The 17,029-nt window shown below is 44.4% G+C and overlaps 1 protein-coding gene across 3 annotated transcripts in view; it reads right to left on the bottom strand.

Moving 5' to 3' along the window:
- Positions 1–4,193: 4,193 nt before the first annotated feature.
- Positions 4,194–17,029, bottom strand: part of LOC121576547 (zinc finger CCCH domain-containing protein 13) — a 48,177-nt gene continuing 35,341 nt past the window's right edge. The window contains exons 6-13 of one of the 3 annotated variants that reach the window (XM_045223482.1): positions 11,729–12,619; positions 10,660–10,820; positions 10,104–10,148; positions 9,482–9,667; positions 9,100–9,179; positions 7,734–7,843; positions 7,439–7,483; positions 4,194–7,263 (exon numbers count right to left, since the gene is read on the bottom strand). In XM_045223482.1, the coding sequence (XP_045079417.1) occupies positions 7,464–7,483; positions 7,734–7,843; positions 9,100–9,179; positions 9,482–9,667; positions 10,104–10,148; positions 10,660–10,820; positions 11,729–12,619 (1,493 nt within the window). In that variant the 3' untranslated portion in view covers positions 4,194–7,263; positions 7,439–7,463. Of the gene's footprint in view, positions 7,484–7,733; positions 7,844–9,099; positions 9,180–9,481; positions 9,668–10,103; positions 10,149–10,659; positions 10,821–11,728; positions 12,620–17,029 lie in introns of all 3 variants that reach the window. The other 2 variants (XM_045223483.1, XM_045223481.1) reach the window with 2 other exon arrangements.

Genomic DNA, 17,029 nt, shown 5'->3' with positions numbered 1-17,029 from the left:
AGTGTTGGAAGCTATTTTGTAAATGACATCGCCGAAATCAAGGATCGGTAGGATAGTCAGTTTTACGAGGGCATGTTTATCAGCATGAGTGAAGGAGGCTTTGTTGCGAAATAAGAAGCCGATTCTAGATTTAACTTTGGATTGGAGATGCTTAATGTTTGTCTGGAAGGAGAGTTTACGGTCTTACCAGACACCTAGGTATTTGTAGTTGTCCACATATTCTAAGTCAGACCCGCCAAGAGTAGTGATTCTAGTCGGACGGGCGGGTGCAAGCAGCATTCGATTGAAGAGCATGCATTTAGTTTTACTAGCGTTTAAGAGCAGTTGGAGGCCACGGAAGGAGTGTTGTATGGCATTGAAGCTCGTTTTGAGGTTTGTTAACACAGTGTCCAATGAAGGGCCAGATATATACAAAATGGTGTCGTCTGCGTAGAGGTGGATCTGAGAGTCACCAGCAGCAAGAGCGACATCATTGATATACACAGAGAATAGAGTCGGCCCGAGATTTGAACCCTATGGCACCCCCATAGAGACTGCCAGAGGTCCAGACAACAGGCCCTCTGATTTGACACATTGAACTCTATCTGAGAAGTAGTTGGTGAACCAGGCGAGGCAGTCATTTGAGAAACCAAGGCTATTTAGTCTGCCAATAAGAATGCGGTGATTGACAGAGTCAAAAGCCTTGGCCAGGTCGATGAAGACGGCTGCACAGTACTGTCTTTTATCGATCACGGTTATTATATCGTTTAAGACCTTGAGCGTGGCTGAGGTGCACCCATGACCAGCTCGGAAACCAGATTGCATAGCGGAGAAGGTACGGTGGGATTCGAAATGGTCAGTGATCGGTTTGTTAACTTGGCTTTCAAATACTTTCGAAAGGCAGGGCAGGATGGATATAGGTCTGTAACAGTTTGGATCTAGAGTGTCACCCCCTTTGAAGAGGGGGATGACCGCGGCAGCTTTCCAATCTCTGGGGATCTCAGACGATACGAAAGAGAGGTTGAACAGGCTAGTAATAGGGTTGCAACAATTTCGGGGCTAATTTTAGAAAGAAAGGGTCCTGATTGTCTAGCCCAGCTGATTTGTAGGGGTCCAGATTTAGCAGCTCTTTCAGGACATCAGCTATCTGAATTTGAGCGGAACTTGGGGCTCTACAGTGAAATGGTATAATAAGAACTAACCCAAACAGCAATAGGCTAGGCCTATTGACATGGGAGAGAGGCATAACGCAACAGGTTATTCAAGAGGGCTAAGACAACAACTGGTAATGGCGACAAAAGTTTGGGCTGAGGCTAAACAGATAAACAGGATGGGGTACCGTGTAAAGGAACAGTCCAGCAGGCATTAGCTGTGTAGCTGATTGATCATAAGGTCCAGTGAACAGCAATAGGTGAGTCCGGGAGCAGTTCAGTGGCTGCTACGGCACAGGCGAGCAGGAGGCACGGCTGTTGATTGTGCGTGCTAGCGGGCCGGGGCTAGCAGATGGATCTTCGTGGTCGTCGCAACGGGAAGCCTGTTGAAACCACATCAGACGATTACGTCGGCAGACCAGTCGTGATGGATCAGTGGGGCTCCGTGTCGACACTAGGAGGTCCCATCCGGTTGACAGAGAGGTAGATAGCCGGGAGATGGGCCTGGCTTGAGGCTAGCTCAAGGCTAACTGGTACGTCGGGACATTGGTGATTATCCCACAACAGCCATTCGGTTGCAGTTAGCTAGTTGCGATGGTCCGGTGTTAAGGTCCAGCGATTCAGTGATTCCGGCAGAAACTCCGATATGCTCTGGGTCGATAGTACGCTGTGCAGACTGGCCGATAATTGTCCAGGCTAGAGCTGGCTGGTAGGTAGTGCAGGCCACGGACAGTGGTGAAGACTGCTAACGGTGGTTAATAGCAAGTAGCTAGTTAGCTGGCTAGTTTCAGCCGTAGGTTCTTGATAAAAATAAAGAAATAATAGAATCCGTTCCACATTGGGTGAGGCGGGTTGCAGGAAAGTATATTTAGTTAAAGGATGGAAAGTGAGAGAAATATATACGAAAAAATACAAAAAACAAAATAAAAACAGGCTATTTACACGATGACACAACAGAATACAGGACCGCACTACTACGCCATCTTGTATAAGATTGGCTGTGTGCTTAGCGTCGTTGTCCTGTTGGAAGGTGAACCTTCGTCCCAGTCTGAGGTCCTGAGCGCTCTGGAGCAGGTTTTTATCAAGGATCTCGACTAGTCTCCCAGTCCCTGCCGCTGAAAAACATCCCCACAGCATGATGCTGCCACCACCATGCTTCACCGTAGGAATGGTGCCAGGTTTCCTCCAGACGTGACGCTTGGCATTCAGACCAAAGAGTTCAATCTTGGTTTCATCAGACCAGAGAATCTTGTTTCCCCATGGTCAGAGTCCTTTTGGTGCCTTTTGGCAAACTCCAAGCGGGCTGTCATGTGCCTTTTACTGAGAAGTGGCTTCCGTCTGGCCACTCTACCATAAAGGCCTGATTGGTAGAGTGCTGCAGAGATGGTTGTCCTTCTGGAAGGTTCTCCCATCTCCATAGAGGAACTCTGGAGCTCTGTCAGAGTGACCGTCGGGTTCTTGGTCACCTACCTGACCAAGGCCCTTCTCCCCCGATTGCTCAGTTTGGCCGGGCGGCCAGCTCTAGGAAGAGTCTTGGTGGTTCCAAACTTCTTCCATTTAAGAATGATGGAGGCCACTGTATTCTTGGGGACCTTCAATGCTGCAGAAATGTTTTGGTACCCTTCCCAGATCTGTGCCTCGACACAATCCTGTCTCGGAGCTCTATGGACAATTCCTTCGACAGGGCTTGGTTTTTGCTCTGACATGCACTGTCAACCGTGGGACCTTATATAGACAGGTGTGGGCATTTCAAAATCATGCCAATCTATTGACTTTACCACAGGTGGACTCCAATCAAGTTGTAGAAACATCTCAAGGATGATCAATGGAAACAGGATGCACCTGAGCTCAATTTTGAGTCTCATAGCAAAGGCTCTGAAAATGTATGTAAATAAGGTATTTCTGTTTTTTTTTTTTTGAAATTTGCACACACACAAAAAAAAAAAAAAAAAACTTTTCGTTTTGTCATTATGGGGTATTTTGTATAGATTGATGAGAATTTTATTTTATTTAATCCATTTTAGAATAAGGCTTTAACATAAGAAATGTGGAAAAGTGAAAGGGTCTGAATACTTTCTGAATGCACTATATGTGACTTGCAGGTAAGTTTTCCAGAAATCCTGGTTGGAAGATTGCTGGAAATCCTCCAACCAGGATATTTCTTTTTTTATCTGGTAATTTGGGGAAAGTTACTAGAATATTGCTACCCTACTTGCAAGCCTGATGTGGCCTGTAAACCTTGAGTTTCAAGCCACTGTATGAGGGTAAACCTAGGCCTCATATAAGGCCTTATGAGATATGTAATGTATTGTCATAAAGTTTAATTATAATATTCACCTAGGAACTCACTTGGTGAAGGACACAGGCCTGAAAATGAATGAATTCAACAACCATGTCTCTGTCACTAACAAATACAGTCATGGGTGGTAACTCTACAATTCACTCGAAAAGGCAAGGCACACTGGGAAATTATCTTGGAGGCGTGGCTTAGTGAGAGTATTACTCAAAATGTTCAACTGATAGAACTCAAATCTGGACCCCCTACAGGGTCACAGTGACTATCGGTTAATGACTACAAAATAACTTTAAGTAGCTGTACTACAATATATTAAGTGCAACAGGTTTCCTCAAAGGTTTTGAGTAATGACAGCACATTGGGGCGTAGAGTATGGTTGACTATACACTGACATTTAATAATTGTGCTTTGATTGTCAATGGAAAGGGATACAGGACTGTTGAACAACTCTTGCAATATGATTTTCAGCCACGTGTTGTACAATATCTGCCAACTAAACCTGTAACTCGCAGAATAAATGTGTTAAGCAAATTCCTGAGTCTGAATCTTGCTTTATTCTTTCCAAGGAGAGCCAATGGCACCACATGCACCTAAACACATTTAGGCTAGTTGGACCTTTTAATGGTTTATGACTTGTTCCTTGCATCATACTTTGGTCTCCAATATTTTTGATAGAAATGTGATACAGAACCTGAAGTTAGAAAACAAATAGTGAGTGACACCAAAGAATTGGACATAAATGTTTAGTGAATAAACACATGCAAATGTCAATGTTTATGTCAACTGTTTATTCAGTTCATGATACAAAACAGTCTCAGTTACAGTAAGTGCCAACACAGTCACTAATTATTTCATTTGTAGATTGCATTCAGGCCCTGGATCGCAAAACAAAAACATTACACTTGACTTCGGTTCAGATTGCACTCAAAGCATATAGGACAATCATTATACAGAAATCACCAACATGCACTCACTATCTGATCAGATACGGTACATGTTTTAATTTGGTATTCAATATGTCCACAAGATGGTGCTATTACCACATTAAAAAGATACACATCTCAGTTCTGGGCGGTTCTACACCAATCCTCCTCAATTGTCATTACCTTAAAAGGAGCTGAGATTCCCTGTTATCTACAAGTCCCTGAAAAAAACATCCGTATGGCACAAATCCTGTCCATCCTACAACAGTGAGAACATTTTACAAATCTAGAATGTCTTTGACACGCACAGAAGAGTCTCGAAAAAGTCTTGAGGCAGATGCTACCAACTTGGACAAGGTATATCAACAACAAAAAGACCATCATAGACTATCAAAAATCTAAATACGACAGAATCATAATTAAACATTGAATTCGATCAAACTGGAAACTGAGATTACTCTTTGTGTGTGTGTAATAAACCATAATTAGGCTATAATACATGATATGAACATGGCGGTAACATGACGATTGGCAGTACAGTATGTCTACGTCCAAAATGGCACCCTATTCATGCACTACTTTTGACCAAAGCATTATTGGCCCTGGTCAAAAGTAGTGCACTATAGGGTGCAATTTGGGACGCATTCTATCTCTAAAAGTCCCTATATAGTCTCCTGTAATCCCTTTGATATAGCATGGATCCTATTAAAGTATGATGTCTGGTAATCAAAAAGTGTTTAATCTATTGCCACTATTACCATCCTCATTCAATACATTTAAAAAAAGAAGAAGACTAAACTGGCCATGGAGCAGTTAACCCTATCACCCAGCTGTCTGAAAAGTTAACCCTATCACCCAGCTGTCTGAGAAGTTAACCCTATCACCCAGCTGTCTGAGAAGTTAACCCTATCACCCAGCTGTCTGAGAAGTTAACCCTATCACCCAGCTGTCTGAAGTTAACCCTATCACCCAGCTGTCTGAGAAGTTAACCCTACCACCCAGCTGTCTGAGAAGTTAACCCTACCACCCAGCTGTCTGAGAAGTTAACCCTATCACCCAGCTGTCTGAGAAGTTAACCCTATCACCCAGCTGTCTGAAAAGTTAACCCTATCACCCAGCTGTCTGAGAAGTTAACCCTATCACCCAGCTGTCTGAAAAGTTAACCCTATCACCCAGCTGTCTGAGAAGTTAACCCTATCACCCAGCTGTCTGAGAAGTTAACCCTATCACCCAGCTGTCTGAGAAGTTAACCCTATCACCCAGCTGTCTGAGAAGTTAACCCTATCACCCAGCTGTCTGAGAAGTTAACCCTATCACCCAGCTGTCTGAGAAGTTAACCCTATCACCCAGCTGTCTGAGAAGTTAACCCTATCACCCAGCTGTCTGAGAGGTTAACCCTACCACCCAGCTGTCTGAGAGGTTAACCCTATCACCCAGCTGTCTGAGAAGTTAACCCTACCACCCAGCTGTCTGAGTCTAAAGGTCCCTTTGAGTGGAATAACATCATGTTCTCACTTTCTCTGTTGATTCTGTGGATGACGGATACTTCCCTCCACACTAATGTTTACCCTGGGAATGTTTACTCTTGTTACACACACAGGAAGTGATAACCCTCTTAGAGAGTGGTGTGTGTGTGTGAGTGTGTGTGAGAGACCGAGAGAGTGAATGCATTTAATCAGGAATGGAATGTACAGGAAATGAGATAAATGCCTTTTAAAGAGTGATGCCAAATAAAATAAGACGAAATAAAATTATATAAACTAAATAAAATGCAGAAACAGTAATTCAGATGTGACTTGCACTCTAACAGGTGACCAACGAGTCAACCGTTCAACCAATGGACACGGTTGGTTAGGAAAACACGACCTGGGTTGTATTAATTAGTGCACATTGTAGCAAAACATATCGCAATGGAAAACGTTTTACAACAAAAACAAGAGTTTCTATTGGACAAATTCAGGTTGGTCCCTCCCCATTTTGTCCCGTTCCTAGTGAACACAGCTCTTACAAGACAAGCACAATGTTATGTTTGGCACAGATCTGAAATGTACATGCATTCAATTCTTACTGGTCCACTTGTCTTAGCGCTGAGAGCATGTGCCGATGCCAGTTTGTAAGCAGATATCACTAAATCAAATACTGACGGAACATCTGATCAAATATATTAGGGGTAACATTTAAAATAGCATATTTTGTTAATCCACAAACCAACTGATTGGCGTTTGCAGTGACTTGTGCTCTTGTTGACTAACAGAGAGAGAGTGTCAGAGTTTCGCAGAGGGAACAGAATTGCAGCACACAGGAGAGTACACTTTCAGTAAGCATGCACGTAGAAACACAATCATAGCAGTATGTCCCATAATGCTCCACTTCCACCTCCAAGTCATTACTCCAAGCAGCTATATACACCAGCTCCTTAGAAAGACACAGGAACACACAGGTAAAAGTAGAGAGCTTACAGACAGCAACAAGTCAGAAGTCAACATATGATCACCATCCGCTTCCGGACTGGAAAGACGTTAAACACAAAGATCCATTATCCTGATATAATAGCGTTTTGGACCGGGCCTGTCATTTTGTTTAGCCTTGATGTGCAGCACAATACAAGGGCAGGAGAACTGGAGCCTGGGAGTACACAGAACCACGCAGCCACCATTTTGGATCCAAAGACAGGCACATCCCATAGACCGCCATTGATACAGAGACAGAGATTGCAGTTATATATCCAGCAAAGGCCTGATCCACCATGACGAGCATGATCCACAGACGGACAGAAACACCAGCAAACGACGACTACAGCAAAACAGGAACATTTCCCTCTTTAAAAAATAAATACATCTTAGAATCAACAGCATCATCCACAGTTAAGAGCCAGCAGGAGTTAGAATGTCACAAGGCATCTCCTTTGGGTTGTCTTTGTTGTCGTCGTCAGTTAAAAGAAGGAAACAAATGAGAGCGTTTGGGTTTCAGCTAGGTACATTGTTCCAAGGCTTGTGGACAATAGAAAGTCATGGGAGTTTTTTTCTTCTTCAAATACAGCAATGAAGAGTAAACTTACAAAAACAAACAAAATAAAAAAATTCACTCACTGATGGACGGCTTAGGCAGCCTGGGTCACTGTCTGTAGTAGACACCTAGAAGAGATCGGGGGAGAGAGGCTGATCTTTAAAACCTAATAACATAATCACTGGCTATAATGGTAGGAGCTCTCTAAGGAATATGGTAGGAGCTCTCTAAGAAATGAATTTGGTGTATGCCAACCACGTGGTATGCTGGATAGAAAGTTAGCTGTATGAGAAGTGTTCAATCTGCATTCTTTGGGTTTTAGATTGAGGCCTGAGTTAAGGCCCAAAAAGAGCCTGGGCATCCAGTAGCTGAATGTACCTTTGTAAGCAGCCTCAGGTCTGGCCGGAGTGCGGGAAGAATAGTGGCTCTCTGAGCAGCTGTAGATGGACTCCACATTCTCATAGTCATGTGGAGGAGGTTGAGAAGGCCTGTGAGAGGGGAGAGAGCGATGGAGGGAGAGAAAATATATTTTAAGGCCATTCTATTGTTGTCATAGGGGTGTAATAATGTTGTTAGAGAGTATCATTGTTGTAATAGTGGTGCAATAATGTTGTAAGAACGCATCATTGTTGTAATAGTGGTGTAATAATGTTGTTAGAGAGTATCATTGTTGTAATAGTGGTGCAATAATGTTGTAAGAGCATATCATTGTTGTAATAGTGGTGCAATAATGTTGTAAGAGAGTATCATTGTAATAATGTTATTGTAAGAGCGTATTATTGTTGCAACAAGGGCGTATTCATTTTGTAATAAGTGTATTCATGTTGGAAAAAGGGTATTTTAATGTTGCAACAAGGGGTGTATTCATGTTGCAATACAGGGTGTATTCATGTTGCAATACGAGGTGTATTCATGTTGCAATACGAGGTGTATTCATGTAATAAGGGTTTATTAATGTAATAAGGATATATTCATGTTGTAATAAGTGTATTAATGTAGTAACAAGGGTGTATTCCAGTAATAAAGGGTTATTTAATGTTGTAATAACGGTGTAATAATGTAATAAGCAGGGTTGGGGTCAATTCAAATCAAATCAAATCAAATCAAATTTTATTGGTCACATGCGCCGAATACAACAAGTGCAGACATTACAGTGAAATGCTTACTTACAGCCCTTAACCAACAGTGCGTTTATTTTAAACAAAAAAAAAAAAAAAAGTAAGAATAAAACAACAACAAAAAAAAGTGTTGAGAAAAACACACTTCAAACACACTTCAATTCAGAAAGTAGGCCTAAACCAAATTCCAATTCCACATTTTTGTGCACTTCCTGAATTGATTGGATTGAAATGGAATTGACCCCAACCCTTGTAATAAGTAGTGTTATGTTGTAATAAGGGTTTATTAATGTTGTAATAGTAATGTAGCTAATAAAGCGAGGCCCGTGCCTGGCAGGCTAATTGACAGAGCGAGGCCCGTGCCTGGCAGGCTAATTGACAGAGCGAGGCCCGTGCCTGGCAGGCTAATTGACAGAGCGAGGCCCGTGCCTGGCAGGCTAATTGACAGAGCGAGGCCCGTGCCTGGCAGGCTAATTGATAGAGCGAGGCCCGTGCCTGGCAGGCTAACTGATAGAGCGAGGCCCATCCTGGCAGGCTAATTGATAGAGCGAGGCCCGTTCCTGGCAGGCTAATTAATAGAGCGAGGCCCGTTCCTGGCAGGCTAATTAATATAGTGAGGCCACTACCTGGCAGGCTTTTGGTGGTTCCTGGGCTTCTGGTATTCCTCCTCTCGTAGTCTGGGACGCACTACCTCCTCTGAGCTTGGCTGGAACACACACAGACACTATCTTTGGTCTGGTCTTATCAACAAGTTGATAAAAAACTGTGCCAATAAACCTGCACTAACAGCAGGTTGCTTTGGATGAGAGCGTCTGCTGAATGACTAAAATGGAAACTGTGCTGCTCTTACTATAGCACTCCTATGTAAAACACACAGATCATATCAACACAAATGAATCCATAGGAGGGACCAACGTACCATCTTGATGACACTTGATCAAAATTCTGCACATGCAGTGGTGAAATAAGTGTTATTAATCAGTCATCTCATCCAGAATAACTAGTCACCTTGTAGTCTCCTCCCTCTGGCCTCCTTCTCTCTTCCGGCCTCATCCCCCTCTCTTCCGGCCTCATCCCCCTCTCTTCCGGCCTCATCCCCCTCTCTTCCGGCCTCATCCCCTGCTTCTGCTTCTCCTTCTCTCTGGACTTCTTGTACTCCATCTTCTCCTGCTCCATCAGCAGCCGGGCTATCTCCTGACAACACCAATACCACGTTTACTATGCAGTTCTAGTACAAACACAGACACTCCTTGTCCCAATGAATTTGAGAGTGGTTACATTTCTCCAGCTGTTTCCCAAAACAAGTGGCGGGGTGACAGTTTGTTGTTTTTCCAATCCCAGAATGCCCCTTTCAGGCACATATTGTTGCGTCATATGGCTTCTGCCATACACCGATCGGTGATATAACCACCATGTGGTGAGATTTGAAAACCCCAGGTTAACACTGACCAAAAGGCATAATTATTATTTAACAAAGGTAAACCATTTTTACACTCAATACCTGGCTTTGTTGATTTGTTAAAAGTTGAGACTTGAGTGACAGTGAGAGAAAATGAAAGAGCGAGCGTGAGAAAGCGAGTCGGTCAGTGACAACTGTTCCAGACAGAGAAGCGGCCGGCCGTCCACTCACCTCATCCTGGGCCACTTGGGCCGAACGCTTGTCCATCTTGCTTGCCTGGAACCGGAAAACAATTAAGAACCAATTGAGTCATATTTTCCCTCAGCACAGAACGTTCTGTTCCCTGGGCTCTGTCATGACATAACATAGGAAGTGACTGTTGAGACGAGCCTTTCACAGACATCTGAAGCTGCACAATATAAAGCTGAGGTCTACTGAACATAGCTTCCAACGTCGACACTGGTCAGGATATCTAAAGTCTGTTGTTGAATATTTATTTCTTGATAATTTTTTGGGGTGTGTTGTTGAATTCTTGAAGTTAAATTGATATCAAAGAACCCCTAAGATATAACACAAAACCATTCAAATACAGAACATATCTACAATGCTGCTGTAACTAAATGTGTCTTGACATAGGGGACTCCGGGGGTATGTTAACTGAACGATGGGACAGAGTTTTAGCTACCATGTTGTCCCAAGGGTTTTATGATGTTGTAATAAGAGAGTGTTATATTGTCCTAATAACTGTGTTATAAGATGTCATTCTGTCATTGACCAGTTCTCTCACCTTCACCTCCTCCTCCTGTAGTTTCCGGGCCACCTCCATGTCCAGCAGCTCCTGGTCCCGCAGGTCCAGCTTAGTGATGCCCTGGGTGGCCTCGCCCAGCCCGTACTCCCCTGCCACTACCACTGCTCCACGACCCCCTGGTCCTCCTTGCACAATACGACCTGCAGGGGCCGCCACATACAACAGAGTCAATACAGCTGTATGTAGACTAGAGCAGTGTTTCCCTGGGGACCCAAAGGAGTGCCCTTTTTTTTCTTTTTGCCCTAGCACTACACATCTGACTCAACTAATCAACTCATCATCAAGCCTTTAACTTGAAATCAGGTGTGTGCGAGCAAGGGATAGAAACTAAAAAGTGAAGCCCTTTGGGTCCCCAAGACCAGGAAACACCGGACTAGTCCCCAAGACCAGGAAACACCGGACTAGAGTGGATGAGATAACTACTGTATCCCCAACTCTGATTCCTCCAGGGCTGATTTATGGTCAGAGTTAAGGTAAGTGTGCACAAATCGATGGCAAATCCATGCCAGTACTGGATCAGTTGTGGTGAGTAGGCTAGACAGGGATAAAACTGCACAGCGACAGAAGCCCTTGAGGAATAGAATTGGAGTGCAACGGTAAGAAGGTTGCAGAAAGAAATGTACAGGAGCTGATCAATACTAAAATCATGTCTGTTCTACGCAGTACATTTCTATCTGGGCATGTTCTGTCATGTTGTGTTCCCTGATGTACGAACTCTATTATAATCACCACAGCTCCCCAGACTGAGAAATCAACCCCACACACAATTACACACCAGCAGCTGATTCAACCGTTTCACAACGGAGGCCTTTGGCACCAGGGCCTTTTATTATTAATCAGAGATTTTTATTGTGAATTACAGTGGAATTACACCATAATGATCATGGGATCTGGAAAGGAGTAAAAGCTGCTACATCAAGATGATGAAGATTATTGTTGATGAATGATTAGAGTTAGGGAGCGAAAACCCACCACCAGCAGCTCCCAGCAATGGGACAATCAAGGCCCCACACACATGGTCGGCCACAGGCCCGACGCCAGGCCGTACCTGGGTTCCTGGGAGCGGGGCGAGTATGGGAGTGCTCCTTGCCTGTGCTGGGGCCCTCCCCAGGGTCCCTGTGCCCCCTCCTCTCCCCTTTCTCTCTCCCCATCCTGGGGCTCCTCCTCACATCCTCCTCACACAGCTCAATGGGGCCAGAGGGGAGCGTCAGGCGGGCCCTGGGCCCCCCCTCATCATCCCCACTGCCAGGGGCCTCCTCCCCACCACCGTTCCAGGCCCGGCTGCGGCTACTGGGGATGGATTCGTCCTGGTCTTCATCCAGACCTCGCTCCCTGATCTTGGTTCTCTCTCTGTCTTTTTCTTTGTGTTTGGGTTTGTCTCGGCTATGCTCTCGGTCTAGCGATCGCTCCCCGTGTCTTTCCTGTCTCGGTGAGTCTCTCTCACTTTTCCTGGGTTCTCTCTGTATGTCTTTCTCCCACTCCCGGTCTCTCTCTCTATCCCAAGCCTCGTCTCTCTTCACAGGGTTGTGGGATGGCGGTGGTGGCCGGGCAGGCCTCTCCTTCCTCCTCACCACCCGTTCCCCCTCCTCCCCTCTATCCTCTCTGTGTCTCCTGGGCTCATGGCTGTCCGCAAAGAAAGTAGACTGGGACCCCTGAGGGTCTCTGCTCCTCCGGCCCTCCTTCCCTCTGCTTCTACCCTCATCGGGGTGGTGGTAGTCGGGGTACCTGTCCCCATGTTTCCCCCTGCTATTGGAGTGGTGGTGCTCAGGGTATGTGTCTCCATGCTTGCCCCTGCTACCCTCTCCCCTACTCTCTAAATGGTGCTCGGGGTATCTGGAAAGAGAGCTGGTGCTAGGCTCCGCAGAGTCTCTCTCTGAAGAGTGGGAGTTAGAACCAGGCTGCCTGGGTTTGTCATCCAGGTCCAGAGGGGCTCGGATGGCTGGGTTGAGGGGAGGGAGGGTGGGTGGATATGAAGAGATGGAAGGAAGACATGGATGGATGGAACAAGACAATAACAGATGTCAGTAAAGCTGGGTTGGTTAGTGAGTACACAGGGTTATAAGTGACAGCACCTGCATGTGAGGACAGTGAGGGTTTATCATGGACAATGTTAAATGCTGAACCATGGATATACAGTTTCAGCAAACTGAGTAGTGATGGGGGAAATAATCGATACAGTTACATAGCGCAAAAGTCATTTATTATTATACTTTTTTTTAATAGGTTAACGTTAGCTAGCGCTAGTCGGCTGTACCTGCGCCAAAACTCTGGTATTTTTCATCCTATTACTTTTTCTCCATCTTCTTTTTAAATAGTGAGCCAACATGTTTTCAGAACTTTCCATGACTGATCTAAATTAATTTTATCATGCTCTCTGGTCTCTCTGCAGCAGACATATGGTCGTGAGCAATATGTTTGCAAAATCAAATCGCAATACATATACATTCTAGTCATTTAGCTGACATTCTTATCCAGAGCAATTGGGATTAAGTGACTTGCTCATGGACACGAAATATTTTTGCACCTAGTTGGCTACTGGCCCAACACTTAACTGCTAGGCCAATTGCAGAATATAGAATCCTGAGAATTGCAATACATATCGTATCGGCACTTAAGTATCGTGATAATATCGTAAGGTCCCTGGCAATTCCCATTCCTAAAACTCAGTTTAAGTTTGATAATTAAATGGGTGCCATTTTGGCTCCAAAGGTTCGCAGACAATTGGATCCAAGTTAAAATGCAGAGTAAAATGTAATCGTCATGTGAAGTTTGGAACCAAAATGGAGGGTAGTTTTCCGATCCCTTTAGATCTATGGCTCTGGTCAAACAAAGCTACTGATTCAAGCACCTCTGACAGGGAGAAGGGATGACATGCAGGTATCCATATGACATTCAGTGACACTGAAAGTGACCTCCATGATAAAGTAATGGACAATATGGACCTAGTATGGTAATGTGTGGTAGGCAGGCCTATGTAATGGACAGCATCATGGATGTATGAGGTGTCTTATCAGAGTTCCAAACACATTTTTAGAACATTGGACCGTTGACTTTCATACTTTTCAAATTCTCAGCGCAGCTCAAGCCATTTCTCCAACTGTCAACACATTTAAAGGAATAGAGGAGCATACCAAGAGATGCGTTTGTTGGGAATTTTGGAGAGGTGAGCATTTGAGCCGCTCGTCCCCCGCGGATGGTGGTCTAGCTATGTCATAATGGGATGCTGGACTATCGCGTCCTACTGCCTGTGGACTATGATTTAGTGGTATTTAGTAAACACAAGCTCCTAGAATGTGTGGTATCGAAGAGAATCAAAATCTTCCATGTGTTGGAGGCACTAGAAACGTCATAACACTGGCTATGAGAAGAATCATCCGGTTATGGGAAGTGAAGCACAGTGTGGCTCAGTAGCATGGCGTTTGCAACGCCAGGGTTGTGGGTTCGATTTCCACGGGGGGACCAGTATGAGAATGTATGCACTCACTACTGTAAATCGCTCTGGATAAATAACACATTAACAGTTGTATATATAAAACACTGTATCTGATAAAAAATATACTTTCTATGCCTGTGATATGTGGTTGTCCCCCCTAGCTATCTTAAGATGAATGCACTAACTGTAAGTCGCTCTGGATAAGAGCGTCTCCTAAATGACTCAAATGTAAATTAACTTTTACAACCACAGTTAACCTTCCTAATATGCACTGACGAATCACAGGCCTGCATTTGAGTGAAAACAAACAATGTGTGAAGCGTGTGTGTGTGTGTGTGTGAAAGTGTGTGTGTGTGTGTGTGTGTGAAAGTGTGTGTGTGTGTGAGAAAGTGTGTGTGTGTGTGTGTGTGTGTGAAAGTGTGTGTCTGTCGTCAGCCGAATGGAATGTCAGTCATCCAGCAGTAGTTGGGAGGTTCATCTGATCAACAGAAACAACTCTGTTTTTTACTCTTTAAATAAAGGCGAGGTAGAAATCACCTAGTCCTAATGTCTTGTTAATTACATAATCATTTAAAATGCTCTGCACCCTCAACATAGTATGTTGGGCTGGTCTCTGTATTATGGTAGCTAGCCAACTACTTTGCCATCATAGTCAACTGTCAAAGTCTTATAAGCTGACTGAGTAGTTAAGTGTGGAAATGATATTCTGGGCTGCTTTTCTCTCTCAATAAAAAAACGTAGACAAATGTCTTTCCTTCCTCTCTTCACACCCCCCCCCCCGCCCCTCTTTCCAGTGGTTTATCTGCAGAGGCTGAACGCTAAACCAACCTCTGTTTCTCTCTGATTGAGAGGACTAAGACAAACATGGCAGCCAGGCAGCGCCCGTCACTTCCTGAGAAGGGTGGCCAATAACACGGCCTGAAGAAATGACTCGCCCGAGATAAGACATGGCAGAGCGTGTGTGGAGGGGCCTGCACACACTAGAGGTGGTTGATGGAGAAAAAAAATCCATATTGCGACAAAATGACTGAATTATCACGATAACGATCAATTGAACAATACATTTATAACATTAATGTGCACCACAGTTATTTTTTTTTATTACCCTTAAAACTACTACTTTAAATGTTGTAGTTCTGGATTGTCCCATCAACAAATCGCCCATATTAGAAAACATATTTAATTTCAAACGTTTTATTGTAATGAACGATATCAGCAAAGCGTCCATGAAAAGTGGTTGGTGTCGAGAATTGTGCGGTTTATCGTCCCAGCTCTAACACACACACACACACACACCCCCCATGGGAGAATGTTTGTGTAATACAAAGAGAACACTGGCTTCTAAAGCCAACCCAGCTAGACAGTATGAAATGAGAGAGCAGGGTGAGGTGGTACTGTATAAGGGGCTTTAGCTCTGGACCCATACTCATAAAGCATCTCAGAGTAGGAGTGCTGATCTAGGATCAGGTCCCCAGTGTCCATGTAATCTTATTAATCGTGCTCTAAAAAGGCAAAACGGATCCAAGATCAGCCCTCCTACTCTGAGAAGCTTTGAGGCTACGGCCCTGGGTTGGGTACGCAGCTAAAGGAAGAGGCCTTTCACTAGGAAAGAAGAGACTTGTGTGGAAAGACGACATGACGGCAGAACATTCCTGACAGCAGTGACCGTCCCTTCAGCCCTGCTCATACCGAACGCACAGAGACGGAGGGGGAAACCTGTGTGTGTGCACGCGTGCCATCCACAACTAACCTACATACTGTAACCACAGCCTGCATGCTAGCAGATGACTGGAAGTCTATGGGTAACGCTAGTTAGCATTGGCTCATTAAACTACCTCCAATTTCCTTCATACTGTACACGGACACATAAAAATGGTATCCACGAGTTCATCTGACTCATTATCAAAATCAAGAAGTATCCCTTTAATGTTCAAAAAGGTTATCTTCCTTAGACAGTCATGATCATATAGGCCTAGGCGATATCCAAAACAACTAATGACACACTGAATTCATACATTTTCAGTCATTTTCTGAAAGTCATTCTACTCAATACCACAACTCATTTTACCAATCTGGTAAAGTATTCAAATAATTTCGCTGTGTATTTCGGGTGGAATCAAGGTACTAGAATGTACCAGAGGACACCAGAGCTTGTTCTGCAATTAGTAATTTTTTGCCCACCTACGCTTTCCAATGAGACATTAAAATAACATGCAGGGGATGGGGAGACTGGAACCCACAATGGAAGAAACATGAACTGCCAAAAGGCTCCTTGAAGTTCTGACATTAGGCGAGCTTCTATCAGTTTAAAATGGAGCCTGATTGCTGCAGTTGAGTCGAAGCTGCTCTCACAGCCCTGCAAAAGCACAGTCTCAGCTCACTAAGGAGCAGAACCGCGGTATGTGTGTGTGTGTGTGAGAGAGAAGGTAGCAAGATGACAAATGACTCCTCAGTACCTACACACACACACACACACACACACACACAACTCTACCTCAAGGTCAACTATGTGCTTAAAACAGCTCTCCTAAACCCTCGTCCTAAATCAACTCTATTCTAGCACACTACTCCACACAACACTCCATCCCTGACCAAGAACAAACACTACTGTATCACATATGATGTATGATCTTTCCAATCCAATCCAATAACCCACCCACTCCACCCTTATATAGATACCCAGAGTGGCACATACCCCTCCCTCCATCAACAGAATAATATAATCCCATACCCCTCCCTCCATATAATCCCATACCCCTGGCCTCCCGAGTGGCGCAGTGGTCTAAGGCACTGCATCGCAGTGCTAGCTGTGCCACTAGAGATCCTGGTTCGTATCCAGGCTCTGTCGTAGCCACACAATTGGCCCGGCGTCGTCCAGGGTATGGGAGGGAATGGCAGGCGGGGATGTAGCTCAGT

Source organism: Coregonus clupeaformis, chromosome 11 (genome assembly GCF_020615455.1).
Source record: "Coregonus clupeaformis isolate EN_2021a chromosome 11, ASM2061545v1, whole genome shotgun sequence".
Lineage (NCBI taxonomy): Eukaryota > Metazoa > Chordata > Actinopteri > Salmoniformes > Salmonidae > Coregonus > Coregonus clupeaformis.
The sequence above is the reverse complement of the archived record's forward strand: the minus strand, read 5'-3'. Positions and strand labels throughout refer to the sequence as shown.